This window comes from Durio zibethinus, chromosome 27 (genome assembly GCF_047325235.1).
Source record: "Durio zibethinus cultivar Kanyao isolate XHJ-2024 chromosome 27, ASM4732523v1, whole genome shotgun sequence".
Lineage (NCBI taxonomy): Eukaryota > Viridiplantae > Streptophyta > Magnoliopsida > Malvales > Malvaceae > Durio > Durio zibethinus.
Window position 1 is genome coordinate 1,916,871 of NC_143188.1, and position 26,734 is coordinate 1,943,604.

A 26,734-nucleotide genomic window follows, 5' to 3' on the forward strand; every position below is an offset into this window, starting at 1 on the left:
CTTTACGGGCCTTATTCTAGTATTTGATTGGGAAAATACAACAGAAACTCCAAAGCACTCGGATATGGCTCTTGATAAGAAATCGTGATTCATGCGTTACAATTATCCCAGAGTGCTGCCCACCAACCAATCTTTGTCAATCAACTATATTCAGAGAATTGTACCAAAAAAAGTTAATATTCTTAGGAAAGGTTAAAAGCATGATGGAAAATTACCCCCAACTCCAAAGAAATCAAATCAGCAACGTAAAACTCGTGCAGGAAAAAACTCACTAAAAGAGATTGTTGATGGATGTTAAGGATACATATCATATTTGATTTGATTATTTTATAATAATATATAATATTATAAAGTTTTAAAATTTAATTCGAATTTTTGATGTTTTAAGAAATCATTCAAATTGATAGATTTTAAATTTTTTTTTTCTTTTTATATATTATTTTAATAAAAATTTTAATATATTTAAATAAAATTTTATATAAAATAATTATTTTTATTTTATAAAAATTTAAAAAATATATAATTCAAATCAATTTTAATTTTTTTTAATTTTTCATATCTCTAAAATATAATCCAAATTTAATATATATTTAATATTTAAATTTAATGTGAACTAAATAAAAAAAACATCGACCTGGATTGAATATTAGGGGTTCAAATTAATTTTTTCTCATCCCATAAAATGATAAATCACCCCTCACAGCGACAGTCCCACCAACCACGACTTACCTGACTAACACCAAACTGCCGAACTCTCTTTTCCTTCCAGTTTTCACGGTTAACTCCACTTCGCCAAATGGACACTCTCAACCCTATTGTAAACTTTCCTACTTTTCGTTTACAATTCATTTTTGGCTAAAATGTAACAGAGAAAGGTTTTTAATTGTCTTCTGTTTCAATTTGATAGCTTGTTTCATCTGCTGCTGGTTCGAAAATGGAAAGTGGAGGAGGGATGAATAAGAATCGCACGCTGATTTGCACTCCAATAATGGCTGATTCCATTGATAAGATGGTCACTGACATGGCCAAAGCTAAAGATAGTACTGCTGATCTTGTGGAAATTAGATTGGATTGTTTAAAGAGTTTCAATCCTTATGAGGACCTCAAAGTTTTAATCAAAGAATGCCCTTTGCCTACACTTTTCACCTACAGGTTTCAAGATTGGATTTTTTCTTTTTTCCTTCTTTTTTTTTTTTTTAAATAAATTTACAACTTTATTGCTTTAGTAGGAAGAAACTTTTAATGGGTGTTTTTTCTTTTCATTCTTTTGTGGGATTTCCTCTTTACCCATGTCAGGATCTTTCATAAATTGTAATATTGAAAGTGTGTTGAGAATTTTCAGACTGTCTGCCTATTGTTGCAGGGTTGTTAATTATGACCTTTTTCTAAATTTGTGTTGCAGACCAGTATGGGAAGGTGGTCAGTATGATGGTGATGAGAAAGAGCGATTAGATGTACTTCAATTAGCCATGGAGCTAGGGGCTGATTACATTGATGTGGAGCTTAAGGTTTTCCTTCTCACTAAAATGTAGCTTCAAAAAACTTGAATTGTATAGTGCTTGTTTCTTACAGTTGATTGAAACATGACATCTTTTGTATCTAATTATTTAGTGTAAACTGTAAAGTCTACTGGACTTATTACTGTTAGTGATGCAAATAGTTATTGCTTCTGTTTGAAGGTTGCTCATGACTTCATAAAATCCATTAATGGAAAGAAGCCTAAAAAGATAAAAGTTATAGTTTCTTCTCACAACTATCAAAACACTCCATCTGTTGAGGAGCTTGGCAGCCTTGTTGTGAAAATACAATCGACTGGAGCTGATATAGTGAAGATAGCGACAACAGCCTTGGAGATCACTGATGTGGCACACATTTTTCAGATAACTGTGGATTCTCAAGTAAGAAGCATAAATGCCATGAATATAAATCTGAAACAGTATCATATAGGCTCTACATTATCGTTTTGTTTAAATGACTGGATTAACTGCGACATGGTGGGTTATCAAAGAATTGATTAAACAAGTAATGGCTTTAGAAGAAGGCTGTTCCCATTAACTGAAATATTTCAGAATCTTTCCATTACAATGATTAACTTGACCTAGTTTGATGAGAAAATTTTGTTAAATACCTCCTGAATAAAGTTTAGAAGAGCATTAGGATGTGCATTCTTGAGTAGATTTATATTTAGTTAACGCCGTGTCTGATTTTTGAAAACCGAGCAGCAGCTTCAGCCATAGCGTTTATGTAAAGTGCTCGGTAATCTATGCCAAAACTTTTGCATACTGATGAGAGTAACCAAAAGGATTGTTTCCATTATAGTATTATCTGAGCTAGACATCAGTAAAAAGAAATGCAATGCTTTCTTGAATTTGTTTACTGCAGTGAGTATAGTATATATTGTTTTCTTTAGTCTCTCTTTTGCATTATTCCTATATATAATCATTAGTTGTCAGTAGTGATCATTATATGTTTTCCGAGATTCTTCCTATGGTTAAATTCACTGTCTTCATTCGTTGCTGAAATTTTCAGGTTCCTATAATTGGAATTGTTATGGGTGACAGGGGGTTGATCTCACGGATTCTCTGTGCAAAATTTGGTGGCTATCTTACTTTTGGAACTCTTGAGGCAGGGGTTGTTTCAGCTCCTGGTCAACCAACCATTGAAGATCTGTTGAATCTTTACAACTTCAGGCAGTTAGGTCCTGATACTAAAGTGTATGGAGTTATTGGGAAGCCTGTTGGTCACAGCAAATCACCTATGCTGTACAATGAAGCTTTCAAATCAGCTGGTTTCAATGGGGTCTATGTCCACTTGTTAGTGGATGACTTATCAAAGTTTTTCCAGACTTACTCATCCACTGATTTTGCTGGATTCAGGTTCATTCCCCTGTTAGACATTTTCATTTTTGACACATAAACTTCATTATATTTGCATAATTGCTCTTGTGATGGTTTTAACAAGCTCTAATCTCTAGCGTAGTTAAACATATGGTGCCACACTACTGGTTAGAATGGCGAAAGGATTTATTAAGTTCTTATGTGGTTTGGCCTGATATTACACTTTGTACATTGGTTTCATATGGCATATGTTGCAAGATGAATGTGCTTTAGTGGCTCACTGCACTTTTGTACTTAATAATGTGGTTGCATAACTTTATTTCACATGCAGCTGTACAATTCCTCACAAGGAGGCCGCAGTGAAGTGCTGTGATGAGGTAGATCCAGTTGCTAAGGTAATTGATGGTTTATTAGTCTAGCAATGGTAATATTTCCATCTTCATCTATGTAGTTTGCGATTATTTAACTTTGAGATGCTGAGCATTTTCTTGCATCACAGCCATGCATGATTGATCTATATTTTTGTTATTAAACATCACAGTCCGTAGGAGCTGTTAATTGCATTATAAGGAGTCAGAGTGATGGGAAGTTATTTGGTTATAATACAGACTATGTTGGTGCTATTTCTGCTATTGAGGATGGACTACGAGGTTTCTTGTCCTTTTTAAGCTATGTAGTTTTTAATTGATTTTTTTGGTCGAAGATCTTTATCCCCATCTTTTCTTGACAGCTAGATATAACATAAGCGGTATTGCTGGTTTGCCCTTAGCTGGTAAGCTGTTTGTAGTTATTGGTGCTGGTGGTGCTGGAAAGGCACTTGCTTATGGTGCAAAACGAAAAGGAGCTAGAGTTGTAATTGCCAATCGCACTTATGGTATGGCTGTTTCTTCTTGGCATAGCATCTAGCAAAGAATTTTTCCTTTCTAGTTTTTTCCTTTACTTTGGTGGTAATTTGAGATTTATTATTTATTTTATCTATTTAACTTGAAGAACGAGCTAAAGAGCTTGCAGACATAATTGGAGGAGATGCTTTGTCTCTTGCTGATTTAGTTCGTTTCCATCCAGAGGAGGGCATGATTCTTGCCAACACAACATCCGTTGGAATGCAACCAAATATCGATGAAACACCGATACCCAAGGTTCACCATCCTATCATGCACTTTTTTTCTTATGAATGGCACATCCTAATTGAAAATGTTTGAAGTTGAACCCAGAATTTAGTTTAGTTGGTTCATGCAGTCACCCTTATAAGATGACATCTAGCAAGTTCGGGATTCAAATCCCAGCACCTGCAATCTCTTCCCATATCCCAGATTGTGGCCTTTTTTGTACCCAAAAAATGTTTGAAGTCACTTCAACTTGTTTTTCCTTTTTCGTAATAGAGAAATGAGAGTTTGCATTGTCTTTCCTCTCTTAACAAGCCTTGAATGATTTGTTCAGAAAACATCTGGACATGCAACTATGACAGAATTAAGCAATTTCTGTTTTTGCAGGATGTTTTGAAATACTATTCACTGGTTTTCGATGCCATTTACACCCCTAAAATAACCAGACTCTTGAGAGAAGCTGAAGAATCTGGAGCCACAATTGTTTCCGGATTGGAGATGTTCATTAGGCAAGCCTATGAACAGTTTGAGCGATTCACTGGTTTGCCAGGTAAGAAGAAAGCTAACTGTTACATATAATTTTACCATCTTTTTTTTTAAGTTTTAGTTGATTTATTCATTTTCCCTTGTTCTTTCATGGCCTCCCTGCAGCGCCAAAGGAGCAGTTTCGGAAAACTATGTCAAAGTATTAACAAGGTTTATTTGGCTAATCTTTTATGTGCTGCCATTTTTTTTCTTTTCTTCAGCATCTCTCAATTGCTGGTTTCTTTTACCATTCCTTGGGGAGGGCATTGTGATGATAGTTTATTTTATTTGTAATTGTAGTATTACACAATAACCCATTTTTCTGTCATGGGAACTTAGGAGGGGAGCCTTGGTGCAATTGTTAAGATTGCTGTCATGTGACTTGATTGTCGTGGGTTTGAATTGAATCGTGGAAACAGCTTCTTGTAAAAATTTAATGAAAAACTGTCTATGATAGATCCTTCCCTAGATCCGTGTGTACCCGGAGTTTTACACACAGGGTTGTCCTTTTTTTCCTTTCATGGGAACTTATTTCATGGTACCTTCTAAGGGATATTTTGAAGGATGTTCTACAACTATGACCTGTGAGTATGCATGATGTTATAGCTGGGAAGGAGAGAAAATTCAAAGTTTATTTATTTATTTATTATTTTGGAATGGGGGATTGGAATTTAGCACGGAAGAAGCATACATCAATCATCAGATCAAATGTTCGGTCTTAGATATTTTTAATTTTTTAATTTTGAACCTTTATATTAGAAGAGTCATTAAGTCCAAACACTATATAATCCTCAATTACTAAAGGAAACTGGCATGAAAATATAAATGAAAAAGTGTACTATGAGAAAAGTGTTGATTGATAATAATACCATTAAGTTTTTGTGATCTTCAAACGAAGAAAGAAAAGGCAACTCAAGTCCAATAAGACAACGAGATACTCCGAAGAAATCGTGTCTTTATGTCGATTAACCAGTCTTCCTTAAACTTTTTAATTCGGTTTCAAATCATGATACATGCCTTCAAATTTGCACCAACTCTCGACCAAGATCGTGTCTTTCTCAAAGTCCGGCCTTATCACAAGCGCTCGCAAAGTGCTCGACGAAAGGACTCAAAAAAGATTCAATCACTTGGAACCCAAAGCTTTCAATGCCTGGTTATAGTTGGATTGAAGTGAAAAATAGGGTGACAGTTTTGTTTCAGGAAATATTTCACATCCATATACGGAAGAGTTATGTAAGATATTAAGCTCTACTGAATTGGAAATGAGAAATCCATGATTTTCTAATTTCGAAGTTTGAATCAATCTTATATATATATATATATATATATATATATATATATATGTTTCTGTTGGAACCTGGAAGAAACCAATTCACATTACTTATTTAGCTATCTACTTATGTCGCGGATCGAGATTTAAGCTTCGAATCATGCTGTTTCAGGATTCGAGCATTCACTCTTCCGACGTTTCGAATCAACCTAACTGTTACGATTTATACTCTTGTGAGGTATTGTCCGCTCTGACTTCCTCCCGCACCCACCGCACCCAACCTTGTGACGCCTTCGTCACGAAGGCTGGTCACTCTGTCTACTTTTTTCGAGGTGCTCGACGTGAATCGAACGATATAAGGTTAACTCTGATACCACTTGTCACGGATCGAGACTTAAGCTCCGAACCCGCGTAGTTTCGAAATTTGGGTATTCATCCTTTTGACGTCCCGAATCAACTTGGTCATCATAATTCACATCTTTGTGAGATATTATCCGCTCTATCCCTTCTGGTCTCACGATTTTATCTTACAAAATACGTCTCATAAGGTAAAGATGATGTGAATCCTTATATACCCCAATGATTCTTTTATTATATTCTATATGAGATTCAAGATTCTTCTTTAAACCTGTGATACATACATCAACCAATCTTAAGATTGTTGGCATTCAGAACAAGTAGCAAACTATGAAGTGGAAGAGCCTTTCTTAAGAGTTTGAAACTAAAGTTTAAATGCAAATATTTATAATTTTATATAAAATTTAAATTTCAACAAATACAATCATGATATTTTATATAAAAAAAAGAAGGTTGAAAAATGTATGCACGTGCTCTGCATTTTACTGACAGACAGAGATTCCATTATGGTCTTGACTGGCTGAGGTTATAACTTTAATGTATTCACAAAGTGCTCAAAGGAAAAAAAATCAGTGCTTTTCTGTCTTGACAAACTCATATTTCTATTACAATTACCAAAGTTTCTCCTATCAGCTGGATAATACAGTGTAAAGTTACATTAAACCATGAGGAAAACTGATTGAAATCACTTCATAGGTTGATGTTCATTTGATTCCAAGGAGTATAGTGATGCCATTGGTCCCTAAAGCTTGCCCAAAGATCACTACTTAGGCAATGAAAGAACTTTTTTAACCTCGTTATTTCTAAAACTCAAATCTCCGTTCAATTTGTTATATCTAAATTAATTGATCAAAGCTTGATTAACACAATTATATTTTAAGATTAGTTAGATAAAACACGTATAAACAATCATATTATTTATCTCAAAAAATGATTCATCTTTCGTCAAAAAAATTTAATTAAATTTTTATTAATAATCTGTTAAGATAATTACTTCAAAATTAATCATTTAATAATCGAATTATCTATAATCATTAAATACAATTTATAAAATTATTAAATACAACTCGTGTCTATCAACGTGAATTATTTTTGAATTTCATATAAATATCTTATTAACTATCAACTGTCTCAATCGAATTACTACTTTTTAATCTCGTATATAACATAATTATAAAATCAAATACTTCAAATAAAAATCTTACTAGAAACTCTGAACTTTTCTTCCATTAAAACTTCCTCTGCACGCTTTACTACTTTCATCTCTTTCCTTCGTTACCTTTCATACAATATTGACTTGAGCGTCGCTTCAAAATAACAATTTTGGTGCCTCTTAACTGAGTTCTTTGGCTTCAGATTTTAGCAGTCTTTTTTTCAACTTCACTTCACTTTTTCTTTTTTTTTTCAGTTAAAACAACCCAAAAGGAATATGATTCCTTTACTTACAAGAGAGGGTAGGATTGACAAGTGAGTCAATGACTCGTTTAAGTTCGTTAATTTGATCTTCTTGATGATTCAAACCAAGCTTGATTTAGTTTAGCATTTTCGTGATTGAGTAATATAACATTGAGTTATTTGAGCTAAATAATGTATAATGTAATAATAATATAAAATATATCCCTTCAAATCTTTCGTAAATTTAAAAATAAAAATAAAGATTAGTTCAAACTTTTTAAAAAATATAATAATTTATAATAATTTTTATTTCTTAAAATTATTGATGAACTAAATAATTCGTCAAAATTTATATATTTCATCTATTTTAAGTTGATTTAAAAAATATTTTTTTAAATTTAAACTTAATTCAATTCAATATGTTATTTTATATATATATTTCAAAATTTTAGATGTTATTTATATTAATTTAAAAATATCATTTTAATATTAATATTAAATTTATTTTAAATAGATTTGATAAATCGTATCAACGTATTTTATAAAATATTATATTCGTATTATATTTTATATAAAAATTATGTATTTAATATAAAAAATATAATTTTTTAATTATATTAAATTTAATTATAATTTTTTATAAAAATTTTAAATTATATTATTTTATATTTTTTATTTGTATAATTTTCGTATCATATTATCTTATTATATTTAAAAAAAATTATATTATACAATTCGGGTAGAGTCTGACACGTAAATTTACCCGCTTGAGTCCAGTTCACGAACAGTTTTACTACGATAATTAATGCTATAAATCGCAAAAACAGAAGGGCATTTTTACAAAAGAATTCTCCCAAATTGCCCCTAAGTTTGACCAAATGACGGTCATATCCAGCATTGAATAAAAAATAAAAAAACAGTGGCAATATAGAAATTAAATTGTGCTGGGGAACTTTGTATTTTCCCCCAATTTCATAATTCGTATTGTCCTGTTCCCCTCCAGTTTCTGTCCCTTTCTCTAACCCCCAAAGAGCCTCTGTTCTTTGGGGCTTTTAACCTTTCCCTTTTGGAATTCAAATTAGAGGCAAGTCCCCTTTTCTCTGCTTCTTCCCTTTATAAAATTTTCAATTTTAGGGTTCTTCCCTTTATCAATCTTTCGATTTTAGGGTCCTTTTTTTTTTCGAAAATTTGACTTAATCCAACTAGCATTGTTCTGGGTTTTGCTTTATTGAACTGCTTATATGCATGTTTCTTCATTTATGTTTATTAATGGGCCTTATGGAATCGGTTTATTTTATTTTGTTGGGTTTAGAAGTTTGGGATTCAATTTTGGTTTTGGGTTTTGGGTTTTGGGTTTTTAATTCTGTTTAGTTGTTTTGTGGGTTTGAAATTGTTTATAATTAGGGTTTTGGGTCTTAAGTTTTGACCATTATTTCTGCTATTTTGTAATGTTAGAAAGAGGGAATCTTTTTTGTTTCTCTGTTGCTTTAGTATATTGATTGATATTATGATAGCAGTGTTAATGGAAAATGTGATGATTATGTAAAAGGTATGTGGAAAGATGGAACTTTATAACTCATATTGATATGCATGGATTTGTAATTTTCTGTTGTTCACTGAATTATTCTTGGATGTGTACTATGGTCTCATTTTAGGCTTTTCATGGTTACTTGTGATGATATTTTCGAAAATTTTCCTGCGTTTTTGAAGTCGACATGATTGCTAGCATGAAATTTGTTTTGATTGGTTTGGTTACTGCAGAATTACAGAGACTTCATTTTCTTTTTCATGTTTTGCAATAACATTTTAGCTATCACCATTTCATTTTTCTTTGAAGCCTCTGATTGTAAAAGTTGAATCTTAACTTGTTTGTTCGATGTGATTATTTTGTTAACTTCATGTGAAAGAATGCTGCTAGTACTTTGTTTCCTTCCTCACTTCCATCTTCAAAGTTAATCCTTCATTTGTTAGAGCCTTTGCATTCATGTCTTCATGCAAGCAAACCCACTTATTTTGTGAAATTTGACATCCGTTATGAAATATCATAGTTTGATTGCTTTCAATTCCTTCCCTTTTTTGGCCTAGTCAGATTTAGATTCTTAATTGGTCTAATTTGATAAAACTACTGCAGGAACCATTAGGGGGTGGGAAATGAGTTTCTTGTCTGGCAGTTAAGAGATCCTGGAGGAAGACTACAAGATGTCTGTTATAATTTAATTACGTTAGTCTATTAAATCAATCATTAGCTCTTTTTGTTTCTGAAACTGATTCAACCATCTCCAGTCTGGATTTTATTGCTGATGGACTGCAACAAGGAAGAGGCCATCAGGGCCAAAGATATTGCGGAGGAGAAGATGCGAAATAAGGATTTTTCAGGTGCTCTTAAAGTTGCAGCCAAAGCCCAAAAACTTTTTCAGGATCTGGAGAATATATCTCAGATGATAATGGTGTGTGATGTGCATTGTGCTGCTGATAAAAAATTGTTTGGTAATGAGATGGATTGGTATGCCATACTTAAGGTTGAGCCAACTGCTGATGAAGCTACAATCAAGAAGCAGTATAGAAAATTTGCCCTACAACTTCACCCGGATAAGAATAAGTTTCCTGGTGCGGAAGCTGCTTTTAAGCTGATTTCGGATGCACAAAGAACTCTTTTGGATCAAGGTAAAAGATCTGCCTATGACATGAAACGCAAAGTGACTGTTAATAGACCAGCTCCAGCAGCAGCATGTCGGCCCCCACAGAAGCCAAGTTGGTACCCGCATGCAACAGCTGCTCAGAATAATTTTCGTGCCAACTTTCCTGGCTTGAATTCTCAACAGAAGTCGCAACAGCCGCAACAGCAACCAACTCAAACAGGGTTCTCCAATGACCGGGCCACTTTCTGGACCAAGTGTCCACACTGTACAGTTAGGCACCCATATCATACAGAATTACTTCACAAATCTCTTCATTGTCAAACTTGCAACAAGACCTTCTTTGCCTATGATTCTGGTGCAGTTCCACAGGCAAGTAACAGGAGTCAGCCAAAAGTTCCTCAACAAAGGGTTGTTCAGAATCAGGGTGCTTGCAAAGTTGATCAAGGATCTCAAAAGTATTTCACTGCTGAGAATGTTTTTACTGCCTTTTCTGCAAATGCAGCTCCCACTTCTGAGGTTGGAACGGAAAAGGTGAATGGTAAAAGAGGAAGGAAGCAAACTGTTGAATCTCGTGAAAGCAGCAGTGAGTCTAAAGAGGATAAGGTGGTTGATGACAATGGTGATGTTCTGGCTGGAAAGAAGTTTGATTCTCAATTAGAGCAAAATGTGCGAAGATCTGGTAGGCATAAGCAACATGTTTCTTATATGGAAAATTTAAGCGATGAGGAGGGCATGGTTAGTCATCCAAAAAAGGCTAAGGGAAGTGGATCACCCTGTGAAACTGAAGATGGTGAAGAAATGCCAAAAGAATACAAGTCTACTCACAAAAATCAGTCTGGCTTAGCTGGTGAAGTGAAAGAAGATAAGAAAGCAATGGACCGTAGAGAAGGTAAAAGTTTTGAGGCAAGCATACCAAATGGTAAGAAGGAAATTGGGAAAGAATTTGAAAAGGAAGAGGCCCGGCTTTTAGCATGCCCTGAGCCAGAGTTTAATGACTTTGACAAAGATAAGAAAGAAGGGTGTTTTGCAGTAGGGCAGATTTGGGCTTTGTATGATCCGCTGGATGCCTTGCCTAGATTCTATGCTCGGATCAGGAAAGTCTTCTCTTCTGGGTTCAAGCTGAGGATAACCTGGCTAGAACCAGACCCAGATGATGAGAATGAAATAAAATGGGTCAGTGAAGGTTTACCGGTTTCTTGTGGTAAGTTCAAACATGGGGACTCTGAAAACACTGAAGATCGACTTATGTTTTCCCATTTGCTATGTTGGGAAAAAGAAACCTGTAGAGGTATCTACAAGATATATCCAAGAAAGGGAGAAACCTGGGCTGTTTTTAAGAACTGGAATATCAAATGGAAGTCTGATACTGGCACTGACCAGAAATATGAATATGAATTTGTTGAGATCTTATCAGAGGATGCTGAAGGTGTAGGTATACATGTTGCTTACTTGACTAAGGTGAAAGGCTTTGTGAGTGTCTTCTGTCAATTGAGTAAGGATGGAGTTGATACATTTCTAATTCCACCCAATGAACTATTCAGGTTTTCCCACAGGGTTCCGTCCTTTGTACTGTCTGGTAAAGAGGGAAAAGGGTTGCCAAAGGGTTCCTTTGAACTCGATCCAGCTTCTTTGCCTGAAGAAATTGTTGTTCCCAAGGACTTGAAGGTGGACTGTGATAGCATACATCTTGATAGTTCATTTTCAAGTAATTCAGAAATAGTGAAGCCAATGATGGGATCTGGTAAAACTGCTCTTCCTGATTCAACCTCAAATGCCTTTGAAATTCCAGAATCAGAATTTTACAATTTTGATACTGATAAATCCCCGGAAAAGTTTGTCATTGGTCAGATCTGGGCATTGTATTGTGATGAGGATGGCTTGCCAAAGTATTATGGTGAGATTAAGAAAATTGAATCCAAGCCAGTTTTCAAAATACACGTGAGATGGCTTCTTCCTTGCATATCGCAGTTAGTACTCGGTTGGTATGATACAAACATGCCCTCTTGTTGTGGGAGATTTAGGATTAAAAGGGGTTCCCAGGTCTATACCTCTACCGATTCCTTTTCTCATAAGTTAAAAGCAGAACCTACTGGTAGGAAGGATGAATATGCCATCTTACCTAGAAAAGGTGAGATCTGGGCATTGTATAGGAACTGGACTCCTAATATTAAATGCTCTGACTTGGAGAACTGGGAATATGATATAGGGCAGGTTATTGAGGAAACTGAATGGTGCAGAAAGGTTTTAATCTTAGAGCGTGTCGGTGGCTTCAATTCTGTTTTCAAGCCCCAAGTAAAAGGGGGATCTAATGTTACAATTGAAATCACTCAGACGTATCAGCTTAGGTTCTCTCATCAGATTCCGTCTTTCCAGCTAACCGAAGAGAGAAATGGCAGCCTAAGAGGATTCTGGGAACTTGATCCTGCGGCATTGCCTGTTTATTATTTTTCTTGTTAGTTTTGAGTAGCAAGTTAAGAAGTCTGATGCTGTCTCTTTATGTTTTTTGTACACTACATGCTCTTCCGTTCAGAGGGTACTTTTCCCACTAGACTGATGTCTAGAACAGAACAACTCTGGGAGAGTCTCAATTACTTGGGTCTAACTTAAAGTGCTTAATAGCATTGAATCATGTTTTGATGTGAAATGTAACATCAATATCTTCTGAGTTTTGAGCATTGAATGTAATTCTCTGGCCAATTTGTCGAAGGAACTGTTTAGAGTGTAAACGAATCGAATTATATTGAGAAACTTGACTTTAAAATTTATTGTTTAAAATTTAACTAGAGTTTAATTGAATTTTAATTTTGAAGTTCGAATTTGATTCAAAATAAAAATCGAATTTATCTAAGTTCGTCTAATAAAAAAATGAGTTCGATTTTCGTATTCAATTTTAAATTTGATTAGGTATTTAAATTTGAACTTAAATTCGAATTAATATATATATTATAAATAATAAGTTTTTAATTAAATAATAATATATTAAAAATTTGATTAAGTTTATGAACTATTTAAGCATAATGTTAGAGCACATGAATTGAATTGATATATTGAGTTGTTCAAATTTAAACTTCATCCGAGTATTGATGCGTTAACAGCAACCCTAGTACCTTACAATATCAACCAGTTTGACTCTTTTGTGTAACGTTGTCCATTGTCATCTCATCATGGAGTGGCGGGGTCAAAGGAAAAAGGGGGCATTCCGAGAATTGAACTCGGGACCTCTCGCACCCTAAGCGAGAATCATACCACTAGACCAAATGCCCGTTGTTATGGGATTTCTTTTACTTTTTCTTTTCACTGTAAAGCTGAAAAAGGAAAACACAACAGGACATCAAGAATATTTTGTTTCCCACTTTTCAACACTAACAACACTGTCTACAACATAAACCCAGTTTTTTTTTCTTTTTTATTCAACTGTCTCAATCTCAATGAAATTCTCCCAAATCTTCCTTCAATTTTCCCTCCAACAAAACTTCCCATATCTCCCTCCCCTTTATTCCCTCCTGTTTTGGAACCCTAATCCCCTTTTCTTTCTCTCTCTGCTTCCTTCTCTAACTTCTCCTTGATAAGTTCTTATTTCCATTCCACCAACATTTTTGTTAGCTTTAGCTCCCAATATTTTTCATTTAAAATTTCCATCTTTACCTATGTGTAAAAAGTCTCTGCTTTTTAGGGATTTAATGTCGATTTAGGCTTTTTTTATTTAATTTCGCAGATAAATTGAGGTGAAAAAATGGGCTCTCTTGGAGACAACAATGGCGAAATTAAACCCTCTGAAATGAAACCAAGCATCGATTTTTCACATGCCGAGACTCAGCCCTTTGACTTTGACTCTCAGTTTCCCAGTCGTCCACTTTCTGGTATGTTCCCCTCGATCTTTGATTTTTTTTTCAGGTTAATATCAAGGCAATTTTTTTCTTTTAATTTTTCCTTTAAAAAATTTCCTATTAGTTCTTTATGCTTTAAATTATTTGAATTTTATGTGAAATACTAATTATTTATATGAAATATGGGTTTTAAAAAAAAAAAAAGGTGACAAAGCTGATATTGATAATGGTGATGAATTGAGCCATCTACAAAGTACGGTTTCTTTCGATGATAGCAATGTTCCAGTCGAGGACGGATTCGAGACCCAAGTTTTGAACCTTGTTGGGGAAACACAAGTGTTGAACTTTGGCGGCGAGACACAGGTGTTGGATGATTTAGATTGCTTTGAGAATATGGATACGCAGTTGTTGGACGAATTTGATGAAGAAGTTGCTCTGGATGGTGATGGTGATGGTGACGGTGAAGGAACGGAAGCAACTGAGGTTTTGGATGATGGTGATGAGGTCTCCAATGATGAGGTAGTAAGAGGAGATTGTGGTCAATCATTGGGCCAGGAGGAAAAGAGGGAATCTTTGGAGCAATGTAATGCCTCTACTGATGAACAGAAGAGTTCGAGTATATTTTTTTCTGAACCTTTTATGAATTTATTGAATTATTGGCTAGAAATGCCTGTATGTTTTGCACACCATGAAATTTCTTAATTGAACTTAAGATGTGCTGTGTGTTTCAGGATTCAATGTTTCTACAGCAACACCTGATGTCAAAGCTGTGCTGGAACCGAAATCCGGTATAATTTCTTGGGATTCTGAATGGTTACAAATGCATGACTAATGTCAAGGTTTTCTAAGAATTTCTGAGTAAAGCATGGTTTCTGTTTAAATCAACTAGTCATTGTCAACTTAAGTGATACTTATCACTTAGCAATTTGATGAAGAAGTCTGATAAATTTTTGAAGCACATTTGTTTATCCTTGTGCTCATACTGCATCAGTTGTCATAAAATTTGTGTGCAAGATTAAGCCGCCTTCATGAGTGAATACACATTTGTTGCAGAGAAAAATTTTGGAATTCCCTGAGGAAATAACTGAGATAAATTCTGTATCTCATTGATGTTTCCACATTATTTTTGTTTTAACGTAGACTGACTAGGATGATGAGTTACTGATCTTGATGAGTGACATTCTCTTTTCAAAGCATTTTCTTAAAGGAAGTTAACTTCTATAAGTAATTGGCATCTGGAAGCATTATTATTTCATCTTCCAACATTAAAAGATTGTGGTAATTAATGTTGGTATTGGATACCTGTTCCTTCCATTTCTCTATTAATTTTAATTATTTTCTATAGGATCTGTGCTAAGGTTTACTTCAGTTCGTGCAGCATCCTTGCGGGCCTATGGTCTTGCAGCTCATAATGCAGCATTACAGGCAATGAACGGTGAGTCTTGTTCTACCCAGACTGATAGTCAGTTTTCAGACAAGTGCATGGCTGATAGTAATGGTTTAAATCCTAAAGTCATGGAGAAGATTAACCAGGCACATGATCAGGGGAAGTATGATAAGAGCTCAATTGGGTTAAGGTGTGTAATCAATTCCAGTGTTGGTTGTTCAACTGTGAGAAAACTTTTTGCTGAGGATTATTTTGCTGAAAATCAAGGGCTTTCTTGCAGCAATGAAAGTGCAGATGCAAGAGAAGACTTGCTTCAGTTTCCTGATTGTGATGGTCCAATAGCAGGTTTAAGTTATATTGACTCTCAAGAACCTGGGGAGTTATCACAAGCTAATGCACTTAATTTTGTGGAAAGGTTTGTAAATGATAATTTGATGGAACTTGATGATGAAGTTGATCTTGCAAAGAGTACTGAGGGTAAATCAAAACTTATTTCTGGTACAAAAGGGCCACAGAGTTTGGTGAAGAAAACAAATGAAAGAAGCACAGGTGGTAAAACAGGGATTTTTGACTGGGATGATTTTCTGGAGGATGAAGGAGGAGGTGATTTTTATCGTAGAAGGAAGGGAGAATTCTATGGTAATGGAAGCAATGCACGGAAGTCTCATACCCACCCCCAGAAGCCTAAAGGAAGGAAACTAGATGAATCTTGTAAGGAAGACCAACCAAATGCCCATGAGAAAATGATGGTTCATTCTGATTCAAAGTTATTGTTGGGCAAGTCTAAAGATAATGACAAGCCAGTACGAGAACGTCAAATGAATTTTAGAAAGAATCTTTTCAATGAGTTTGATGAACAGTTTAATTCAGATTCCTCAAGTGGACAATTGGTAGCTGCCGCTGCAAAGATAGGCGCTTCTGAGGTACTAAATATAGGTTTTGACACTCAGATGGCTGCTGAAGCTATGGAAGCGTTATTCTATGGGGAGGGGCCTACCGACGAAAATGCTAATCAAGGTGTCCAAAGCATATCTAAGGATTCCTTTAAAGGTTCATTTAAAGGAAAATCTAGGAAGAGAGCTTCTTCTAGAGAACCCACATTGGGAAAGGGTGTATGTTGTTCTGATGCTGCTCCAGTTGTGAGATCTAAGAGTACTAAGTCAAGAAAAGGGTCTTCTGTTCTGCAGGAGAAACATTCAAAGGATGCCAGGAAAGAGTGTGATACAGAGCTGCTTCTGCCAAAAATGAAGAAAGCTAAATCTAACGCTGATGAGCACCAGATTTCTGGTGGCATTGATATGTACAAGACACCCTCTAAAAGTATCAAGCAAAGAAAGGTAGGTGGAGCTTTGGAAAGTAGACAACTTCATGGAACTAGAAGATCAAGCAGGGGCAGCTCAATTAAGAAACGGAATCCTGAGGAGGTTCATACTTTTACACCCATTGCTCGTCGAACAAGGCAGTCCTTGGTCCTGAATATGCAAATGGCTAAGACCCCAGCAAGTGATTGTAGAAGAGGTAGAAAACATAAAAAAGAGGATGGTTTAGTTCAAGAAAATAGAACTGGGAGTACAGATGTTAAGTTATCTGAAGTGTCAAATGCTAAAGGGAAACTTTCTAAGTTGGGTTCCAATCAATCTGGAGAACATGGAAATGTCAAATCAAGTAATAATGACCAATTGCATTTGGAGTTGATTGTCAGAAGTAATGGCAATATTGCATTGAGCTATCCCAAACAAAGAAGATCCCGCCAGAAAATGTCTGTTGATGTTGGTGAATCTGATAACTTGGAAGCACAGTCCAAAATATCAGTTCAGCCAGAAGACAATGGACAATCCATTGCCGTGTTCAAAAGGTCCAGAAGAAACAATAGAAGCACTTGCATTCATTCATCCACTAGGAGGATAACACGATCATCTGTGAACACTTGTCCAGTTTCGTATTTTGCAGACCAGAATTCAGAAGGAAAATTGTCTCATCAAAGTTCAGATAAACAAGGTTCAGGGGATGATGCACTTAATTGCAATTCTACTGAGATGAATGGGAAGATGATATCTACAAGCATAATTGGGCCTGAGGCAGCAAAGGCAGCCAAGCATTCTGATGGAAACCATGATGCAGTTTCTTCACCAAATGCAGAAAGTGTAGCTGTGAATGTTGCTTCTGATAGATCACCAAAAGAGAAATCGAAATCACCTGGTTCTGTATGCACTACACCAGTTATCTGTCCGACGCCTGTCAATGCTGCGTCACCTGTTTGTATGGGTGAAGAATATTTTAAACAATCATGCAAGAAGAACCTGTCAAAATCTTCAATTATCAAAGAACTTAGAAATTTAAGCCCCACTGAGCCAGAACCTATTTCTCCTCTAAAAGATACGAGGAAGAGAAGGGATTTGGCCAATGTTAGAGTTTTATTCAGCAACCACCTAGATGAGGATATAATTAAACAGCAGAAAAAGGTACTAGTTGTTTATGATATTATTAGCTCTTTAATGATATACGAGCTGGTCTAACTAAATCTTATGCCCCTATTCTGTCATCAGATCTTGGCCCGCCTACGTATCTCTGAGGCACCATCTATTTTAGATGCAACACACTTTGTAACTGATAAATTTGTGCGCACAAGGAATATGTTGGAAGCAATTGCTTCTGGCAAACCAGTTGTCACACATTTATGGCTTGAAAGCATTGGACAGGTTAATATTCACATTGATGAAGAAGCTTATGTATTGAGGGACATCAAAAAAGAGAAAGAGCTTGGCTTTTGCATGCCAGTTTCTTTAGCACGTGCATGCAAGCGACCCTTATTACAGGTAAAAGTATCTAGGTTTACCTATTGCATTGGCCACGTGTTCCATTTAGATCTTAACTATGATGAAAGTTATACAGGGTCGAAGAGTTCTGATTACCCCAAATACGAAGCCAGGTAAAGAAACAATCTCGCGTTTGGTTACAGCTGTTCATGGTCAGGTATGTGGCCAGTTCCCTAGACAATTCCTTCAGAGTAGCATACAAAAAAGACTATATTTATTTTTGTTCGTAATCTGTTGGTTAGAATGAGTATTCTGCCATAGATGTTTATATCATGAAACTTTATATTAATATTGTGTGTTGGGTGATGTATCTTCCTTTTTTTTCTTCTTTGCATGATTTTGCATCTCTTTCTCTCTCTCTCGGTTGACCTGCCAACCCTTAGTGTTTTTACTTTGCATCTTTCTCCTTTTCTATGCTGATTTCTATCGAGACTCTTTCCAGGCTATAGAAAGAATTGGCAGATCTGCCATGAAGGATGACAAAGTCTCAGATGATTTGTTGGTTCTATCATGTGAAGAAGATTATGCAATTTGTGTTCCTTTTCTTGAAAAAGGTTACAAATGTTTTCTTTTCTTGAATTAGTTACTTACGAGTGTTGTGGATTTTCGTTTTTATTAGATCTGCTTTGCCTTTATGCTTTCAGGGGTAGCAGTTTACAGCTCAGAACTGCTACTGAATGGAATAGTTACTCAGAAACTTGATTATGAGAGGTTGGTACTATAATTAGGAGATATCAGTCTGTTCGGTTCTTTTTGCTTTTGTTACCAAGTAGCAGGGCTGTCAACCATGCACATCATATAAAAAACTCATCGTGCCGACCCAAATGTTTGTCAAGGCCTTCGTGACTAGGATCATTTTTGTAACTTTCTTGTTCACGGAACCATGCTAGCGATTTATCTAACGATTTGTTCTCTGATGGGTTTATTGTTGTTTGCATTTGTTGCTTTCCTTACACACTTTTTATCCACTGGCAGGCATCGACTCTTTGCAGATCATGTTAGGAGAACACGCTCTACCCTATGGCTGAGGAAGGATAACAAATTCCTTCCTGTTGTGACAAAGCATAAATGAAGTATTCTGCTTTCTTTCATCTTTCTCTAAATTTTAATCATCCTGGCATATCGTCTTCTTTGTTTGGTATAGAATTTTAGAAGACAATGCTGTACATATTGTAGAATTAGTTTAGCTGTATAGTAAAATGCCTAGATGCTTGTTTGTGAATATTAGTATAAATTTGATGTAACTTTTTTCTTGATGAAAATTCTCTGCTGATCCATGTACTCAATCATTCAATCATCAAGGCATAAGATAGAAATTAGCAACGTTATCTAACTGAAAAAAGTTAATTACATTTTTTATGCTTGAACTTTGAGTAAATGTGCAAATTAAAATTTAAAGAATTAAAATGTGTAGTTTGCATACTATATCATAATTTAAATTTTAGTCTCGTATTAATTTATATATTTTTTATATAAATTAAAAATATATTTTTTACTTAAAACAGTAAAAATTGTTTAGGGTTGTGGATTGATTAATTGTTTGTAATTTGTTGTTGACATTCACATGAAATTTTACAAAATATTTAATATTTTTATTTAATAAATAACATATATATATGATATAATTATATTAATTAGATATCATATAGGTTAATTAAGTTAATAATATTAAAATTATAAATTTTTAAATATCAATTTATATATTTTTTAAAATTCAGATATTAAAAATATAATTAACCCCAATGAAAAAGATTTATTGTTGTCGGTTTTTGGTATCGACCTTTTGTTTCTGCCTTGGCTAATAGACTTGCCAGAATGTGTTAGTTTGTCAACGTCACAGGCAAATGGGAAATTCGTGACTGAACGAGAAAATAAACTGATGGAAAATTCGTGCCTTGGCTAATGAATGCTTGATCGGCCACTGTACCAGACCTTGGCTTTCTTCCATTGCATCAGGCTATGAAAGTAGGTATAGCTATCCCGAAACTTAACGTTCGCGACAGCAGTTAGCAACAACAGCCTTACAGATAGAGCTGCAAAGACATTGAAAGGCCTCAATCTCAATTAGTTTGAAAAAAAAAAAAAATTATTGTATGCACGTGGCATGAACAGTGGCGGATATCTAAGATTTTTTCGGAGAGTTTTCATTTATAATATATAAAAAACCATCCGACGGATTTATCAAGTTTATCAGTAGAAAGGATATTCAAAGAAAAAATTTTATTCAATTTTTTTTTTTAATATTTGAAAGTGTTCATGAACATCCTACTTATATATATGGATTTACCTCATGGATAAAGATAGTAGTCCAATTAAATCGGTTTTGATTCAATCCAATTTTTTAAGATTAATTTTTTATAAAAAAAAAATCAGATTTTAAGTCAGGTTAATTAATTGTAAAATAAAGTTGGAATTGAATTTTAAACAAATCTGATTTAATCTGAACAAGTATATATATATATATATAAATTTATTTTTTAATTAATTATATATTTATTTAATTTTATATTTATATTAAAAATAATATTTTATTAATTTTACGTTAAATTAAATATAATTTTATATAATATGTGATCAAGTTAAATTCAAATATAAAAAATAAAAAATAATCAAATTCGAATATTATAAATATCGAGTAAAAATTAATCACATCCCTACCTATTGCCATCATACTCTTGGAGTACAAAGCATTCAAAACATTTCTATTGATTGTAAAATGATGCGAGTTTTCAAGAGAGGGACATCGACGTTCAACACTCAAGAGTAAAGGATAGAACAAGCTTTATATTGCCAAGAAATTGAGTAGATCGAGCAGAATAGTATATAATGCTGTTAATTGTTGCTCACCACACTATAAAAGCTTATGGACAATTAATGCGACAAGTGCGAATTCAGGAGCTGCATGTTTTCATATAAACTCCTGAATTGCTGCAAGCCAAAATAAACTTACATTAAGACAATCACAACTCATACAGAAATGAATGTTTTGGGGCTCAGACATACCTAAGATGACTGCAAAGATACTTGCTAAGAAACCAACATCTGTTGGTGCGAGTGGTTAAGGAGCTCGATTTCTCTTAAGCAAAATTTTGATTTCAAATCCTATGAATAGAGAAGACAAGCATTGAAAGCGTTTACCCCTTTATAAGATCCGAATTAGCTAGGTTTCGAATTAATTAGAACTCAAAGTGATTAACGAAAATGAAGAGTTCCAAACAAAATAAAAAAGATAGTTGCTAAGAGGCCTAGGGTAAAACGCAAATGGTGCTGCAATCACATTTGCTTGAGTCTTCATTTTTTGAATCTACAAAATGACATATTAGTAAAAGAAATCAAAATTTAAATTTGGAGTTTGACTTAATTAATTTATGCAGTCATCTTTTAAGATATCATTTAATAAATTTGAGTACAAATCTTAATATTTTCAATCTTTTTTTCTTCGTACTATGGTTTTTTTTTTGCATAAAAAAAATCAATTCCCCAATTTATGTTTCTCGTAAGGTAAAATAGCATATTAGTAGCTAAGGTTGCTCAAAATTCAATTTTAATTAATCAAATTAATTTAATTTAGCTAATCGATCAATCATTGAATTAATTTTGATTAGCTAACCAAAATGATTTAAAAAATTTTCGGTTTTAGGATAATTCGGTTAAAAAACTGAATTAATTGAAATTTTAATCAAAATATAACAAAATCTAAATATAAAACAAAAAATACATAATATTGATCATTTTATTTTATAAGTTGTTAGAATTTTTGACATAATATTTTGGTATTTAAATATTTAGTTGGATAATTTTATTTAGTTTATTTAAAATATGAGAAATTAAGAGCTTAAAATGTAATTTAATTTAAATATATTTATTATTTGGTTAACAAAAAAATAATCGAATGGGTTGAATTTAATTTGATTTATTAATTTTTAAAATTAATAAATCCAATTCGATTAATGAAAATAAAATAATTTAATTTAATTAATTTTATTTTAACTAATTCAATTCAAAGTTAACTAAACTGATTGGATAAATACCTTACCAATGATTGTGCAAAGAAGAAAAAATAATGTATTGTGTTGATCAATCCGTTATTGCTTGGATTACTTTCAGCAGTGCTATAACAAAGAAAAAAAAATATAAAGCTTAACTTAATTAATTCATTTATTACGAGGTGACATTTAATAATTTTAAGATTCAAATTTTAATATCTTCAATTCATTTCCCTTTTCTCAAGCAACAATCTCTTTTATTAAAAAAAAAAAAAAGAAAAAGCAAAAATAATAATCCTAACAATATGCATATATTTCAAAATGTTGCCTTCTTTTAAATTGGATCATGCGATAACTCCCACTCACCCTCCAAAAAAAGAAAGGGAAAAGGAAAAGCAAAAAAAAAAAAAAAATTCCCCTATGCTGTCGCTAATACGGTGCATGCAAAAAGAATTATCCAAATAAAGAGGTGACCCAAACTTAATTATCAAAACATTTTTTGAAATTAAGGGAAAAAGAAACTGTTCCTATTTATTTCCCTTTAAATATTTACAATTATAAGATCAAAAAGAAATCTAAGCATAGAATTTTATCTTAAAACAAGGGTTTATACACCTAAAAAATAAGCTAGTAAAAGAAACCCTAAAGGCTAAAACATTGAAATATTCAGCAATGTCAGTTCATAGCACAACAGTATTCAAGTAATTAACAAAATTAGTTTAACTTCCAAAGTACAAACAGCAAAATCTTTTTTTTTTTTACAACAAGAAGCTGCAATTTGGGATAGAGAATGAGATTTCAGATAATGACAGATTCAAAAAAAAAATTTTTTGTATTCACTTATAATATATATATATATATATATATATATATATAAACGGTGATGGATTTACAGATTTTATTAACATAAAATATGTTAAAGAGAAAAATTTGGGATGTGTAGGTAAAATTTTACTTTAAATTTTTTTATTTTTTACTCTTTGAAGATATATATAGGAGAAAATTTTGGGAGTGTTAAAAAATTTTTCCTTTAAATTTTATTGTTTTTCACTTTTTGAGGGTGTATTTGGTCAAGCTTTGGATCATCATTAATTAGGAGTGCTAGAATTTAAACCCTAAACAGATAACTACATGAACTTACTTTCAAAACAATAGATTATAAACTGGAAATACTTCATGATATTTAGAAGCCCATCTCTGGAAAATAAAGCAAAACATGAAAAAAAATAATTTTGTTTACATATCTATACGTAGAAAGGTAATATATATATATATATATATATATATATAGTAGTGATCAAGAACATGAGAAGCAACTCCATTTCTATTTATTATTATGTTTTTGTATTTTGACCTGAGACATGCCGACAACAGACGGACCATAGTCTTTGCAAGAAGATCAGAAATTAAAAAAAAATAAAAATGGGATGTACCCCATCTTAAGTTTAGTGCCGCTGTTTCCACTGAAAAGACTTTTATGCTCATCACAATGAAAAAAATTCATGATTCGACTCACTGAACATGATGTTCTAGCTGTGAGTCGGTAGAACCCAATAGCTAATAAATATGTGAATTGTTTTAAAGTACTTGGTGCATGAGAACAGTACAAGTCAGAGTGTTCCAATTCCATATTCTCACATTTGCCCTCAGCAAAAGCAAAGGATCAACTTGGAGTTCGTAATTGCGCAAATGGTCTTCGAGATATGATTGCCTAAATTCCACGAGATCGAGTTTCGACATTGTGGTCAGAGCTCTTTGTCTGTTGTTTGAGAAGTTAAAATATCACTGTAAAAGCACTGTTGGTTCCACCAGCACTTATTGCCTGGAATAGGTGAACGATTTAGCAGAAGCCAGACACTGACCTTTCGTAACGGTTGGTAACCATAGTGCCTTAAACAGGCCGCTAAATTAGGAGCGATGTAATGGGAATTAAGGCATTACCACCTTGAGTCATCCCAGCATCATACCAAGCTCCTGCTGATACAATTTTACAGATAAGTACTTCTAGATTAATTGGAAGATTAGAACTGAACAAGAGTTCCCACTTCGTTTCTGATTCACGGGGTTGAAATAGGATTGGTGGATCTAAGTTTTTTTTTTGTTATCCACTCATAAAATATATATAAAAAAAATAATTTTGGTAAACAATTTTGTTATATCCAAGAGAAATTTTTCTTCAAAGTGAGAATGTGATTCTGACGTGATTAGTGATTTAATCTTATTTATGGAGATAGTCATCCAATATCTTCAGCTTTAATAATTGCATTTTGTGACTTGTCAGTGAAAAACATATTCAAAGTGGGTTTACCAGAGGTCTGTCTAGTCCCATTCGACGAATTGGTTCCTGGAATCAACTTCTAGACTAAAAATCCTGCTGTGTGACATGTTGGTGTCTTCCAGGGACCAAAGACTTCAACAATCAACAGACTGGTTTTGCTTTCTCTCTCTTCGGTCGTGTCAAAAGGAGCTAGACCCTGACTTGATAAAGATTAATGGATGGATGACATGAAACCCACCAATGAAAATGGATTTTCAAGCGAGAACCTAACACCCTTTTAACTAGAAACGTGAAATGAATGGGTCCAATCAATGCTCATCAACATATAACTTAATTGACAAGAACATGTTCACAAAAAACGATATAAATATGAATAAACACTAGACAGAAACAGGCAAACAACATAACTTAATTACCTGAAGAAATTAGTGACCAAACTATGGACAACAAGAATGGAATGGTGGATGTTTCTTGCTTCCTCCTTGTCGAAGATAGCGGGGACTCAGAGATGGACTGTGGACCCATTAAGCAATGTGATCAAAGCATGGATATAGCTGCAGCAGCAACTGGTGATGAAGATGATGCAGAGTCATGTAGCTGCGACACAAGTACTGAAAGACTAGATGATTTTTATGAAGTAATTCTCCAACTTGATGATGAAGACCAGGATTTCATTGATTGTAATGAGCCTGCTACAGGCCGGAGCAGTTGCAACATGTGGTCTACAGATGAAGCTTTGGCGTATATATCAGCTGAAGAGGCCGAAGATCAGGAACCAAGGTTTGGTACCAATTTATGCAGAGACGTAAAGGATGGTATGGATGACAGGCTTTTTTGGGAGACTTGCTTGGCTGTCGGATACCCTTGAATTTAATGTTAGTAATTTTTTTTTCTTTTTAATTATTTTGTGATGGGTAGGAATATCAACTATACTTTTCTTTTAGGAAAGAAGATTGGAGTTTATATGTTATTTATGTACAGTTTTCCTTATGAAATCTAGAGGTTGAGATTGTTTATACCTAGTTTATGTTGTTGAGATTTGTCTTGGATTTCTTAATCTCATGTTAAAAGTTAGAATGAAAAAAGCTTGTCTCGTATCCTACATCATATTTCACCATAGTAAATAAGATATTTTGATTTTAATTTGATAATTTTAAATAGTTAAACATCAAAAAAATTGTTAAGTGAATGAGCTTTATAATTGAGTTTTAGGTTAAAATTTGAGCAAAGAGTTTTTTGTAATTTTTTTTATTTCAAAAGTTTTACGTTGTAAAAATTTATTTATTAATAAATTAAATTTAAAGTAAACCACTTTAAATTAGACTGAAATAAATATATTCTTATATTTGTTTTGAGCTTACTTTTTTTTTTTTTGTCGGTGTTGTGCGTGTCTATTTGTTCCCCTACAAGTGTTGTACATTCTGTTAGGTAAAAAGACTCAAATTCAATTAAATATCAAAGTTACCGAAAGTAAAATTAAATAATTAATTAATTATATAAGAGATAATAACGATTAATGTCCAAATATGAAAAAAAATCTATTAATTAAAAAGAATTATAAACATTAAATTAAACACTCACAATCAATATCATAAACCTTCACACACCCATAAAAATATTCTCAATCTCTTCTTATCTTATAAGTGGTTTATTTTATAAAACTCTATAATTTTCTTATATTTATAAAAACTCTATTTGTTTATAAATATATTAATTTGCCTATAAAAAAAAAATTTTAAATTTTTTATTCATTAAGTAATATTTAGTTAATCTCAAATGAATCTATTACGAAATTTGAATCATTATTTTTAACAAATATATGACTAAAAGCTCCAACCCTAATATTGAAAATTTTGTTCACAAAAATAAATCTTTGTATATATTATTTATTATACATCGATTATTTTTATATCCGAGCACATAACAAATTAACTTATAAATTCATATTTGCCTAGTATGAGAAGTTCTTCCTTCCAGGTGGAAAAAGTTAATCAAAGGAAAACAAAAAAAAAAAAAAATCAAATATGAGTTTCCTCAAATTATATGTTTGATTTATTGATTGTTAGATGTATATTAAATATTATTTTGTTATAATTATAATTCTTATTGATTCTTTTTAAAAAATATAAATTAAATCAAATGCTTGCCATTTTTATAAGATTGTATCCAAAAAATCTGAAATTTCAATTTAATATCAACAATCTATTACTCTATCAGTTAGATAAGTGGCTACTAGTATAATAATATATGGTGTATTCGATTTTTAATTACACAAATTTTTAAGATTTTCTAATAAAAACAGATAATTAGA

The 26,734-nt window shown here is 33.2% G+C and overlaps 3 protein-coding genes and 1 non-coding gene across 16 annotated transcripts; 3 read left to right on the plus strand and 1 right to left on the minus strand.

The window, feature by feature from the left end:
* The first annotated feature begins 648 nt into the window (after positions 1 to 648).
* On the plus strand, positions 649 to 4,936 carry LOC111280103 (bifunctional 3-dehydroquinate dehydratase/shikimate dehydrogenase, chloroplastic). 2 transcript variants are annotated; one of them, XM_022867267.2, is made up of 11 exons: positions 649 to 817; positions 908 to 1,152; positions 1,403 to 1,508; positions 1,680 to 1,898; positions 2,530 to 2,876; positions 3,169 to 3,232; positions 3,379 to 3,487; positions 3,568 to 3,711; positions 3,828 to 3,976; positions 4,331 to 4,493; positions 4,595 to 4,936. In XM_022867267.2, the coding sequence occupies exons 1-11, from the start codon at positions 797 to 799 to the stop codon at positions 4,633 to 4,635; spliced, it is 1,608 nt and encodes a 535-aa protein (XP_022723002.2). In that variant the 5' UTR covers positions 649 to 796; the 3' UTR covers positions 4,636 to 4,936. The 2 variants fall into 2 exon arrangements, with proteins under 2 accessions (XP_022723002.2, XP_089612608.1); XM_089756482.1 differs by having other exon boundaries at positions 660 to 817; positions 3,903 to 3,976.
* Positions 4,937 to 8,431: 3,495 nt separating this feature from the next.
* On the plus strand, positions 8,432 to 12,904 carry LOC111279228 (uncharacterized). 2 transcript variants are annotated; one of them, XM_022866191.2, is made up of 3 exons: positions 8,432 to 8,574; positions 9,622 to 9,691; positions 9,774 to 12,904. In XM_022866191.2, the coding sequence occupies exon 3, from the start codon at positions 9,791 to 9,793 to the stop codon at positions 12,584 to 12,586; it is 2,796 nt and encodes a 931-aa protein (XP_022721926.2). In that variant the 5' UTR covers positions 8,432 to 8,574; positions 9,622 to 9,691; positions 9,774 to 9,790; the 3' UTR covers positions 12,587 to 12,904. The 2 variants fall into 2 exon arrangements, with proteins under 2 accessions (XP_022721926.2, XP_089612540.1); XM_089756414.1 differs by having other exon boundaries at positions 8,437 to 8,574; positions 9,622 to 12,904.
* Positions 12,905 to 13,320: 416 nt separating this feature from the next.
* TRNAP-AGG (transfer RNA proline (anticodon AGG)) lies at positions 13,321 to 13,392 on the minus strand. Its single transcript has one exon. It is a non-coding gene; the product is annotated as a tRNA-Pro (tRNA).
* Positions 13,393 to 13,502: 110 nt separating this feature from the next.
* Positions 13,503 to 19,421, plus strand: LOC111279210 (uncharacterized). Of its 11 annotated transcripts, none has more exons than XM_022866153.2 (11): positions 13,503 to 13,989; positions 14,162 to 14,572; positions 14,688 to 14,744; positions 15,302 to 15,391; positions 15,470 to 15,533; positions 15,624 to 17,805; positions 17,890 to 18,159; positions 18,236 to 18,316; positions 18,602 to 18,713; positions 18,804 to 18,870; positions 19,135 to 19,421. In XM_022866153.2, the coding sequence occupies exons 1-11, from the start codon at positions 13,863 to 13,865 to the stop codon at positions 19,229 to 19,231; spliced, it is 3,558 nt and encodes a 1,185-aa protein (XP_022721888.2). In that variant the 5' UTR covers positions 13,503 to 13,862; the 3' UTR covers positions 19,232 to 19,421. The 11 variants fall into 11 exon arrangements, with proteins under 11 accessions (XP_022721888.2, XP_089612304.1, XP_022721887.2 ...); XM_089756178.1 differs by having other exon boundaries at positions 15,335 to 15,391; XM_022866152.2 differs by having other exon boundaries at positions 15,302 to 15,533.
* Positions 19,422 to 26,734: the final 7,313 nt, after the last annotated feature.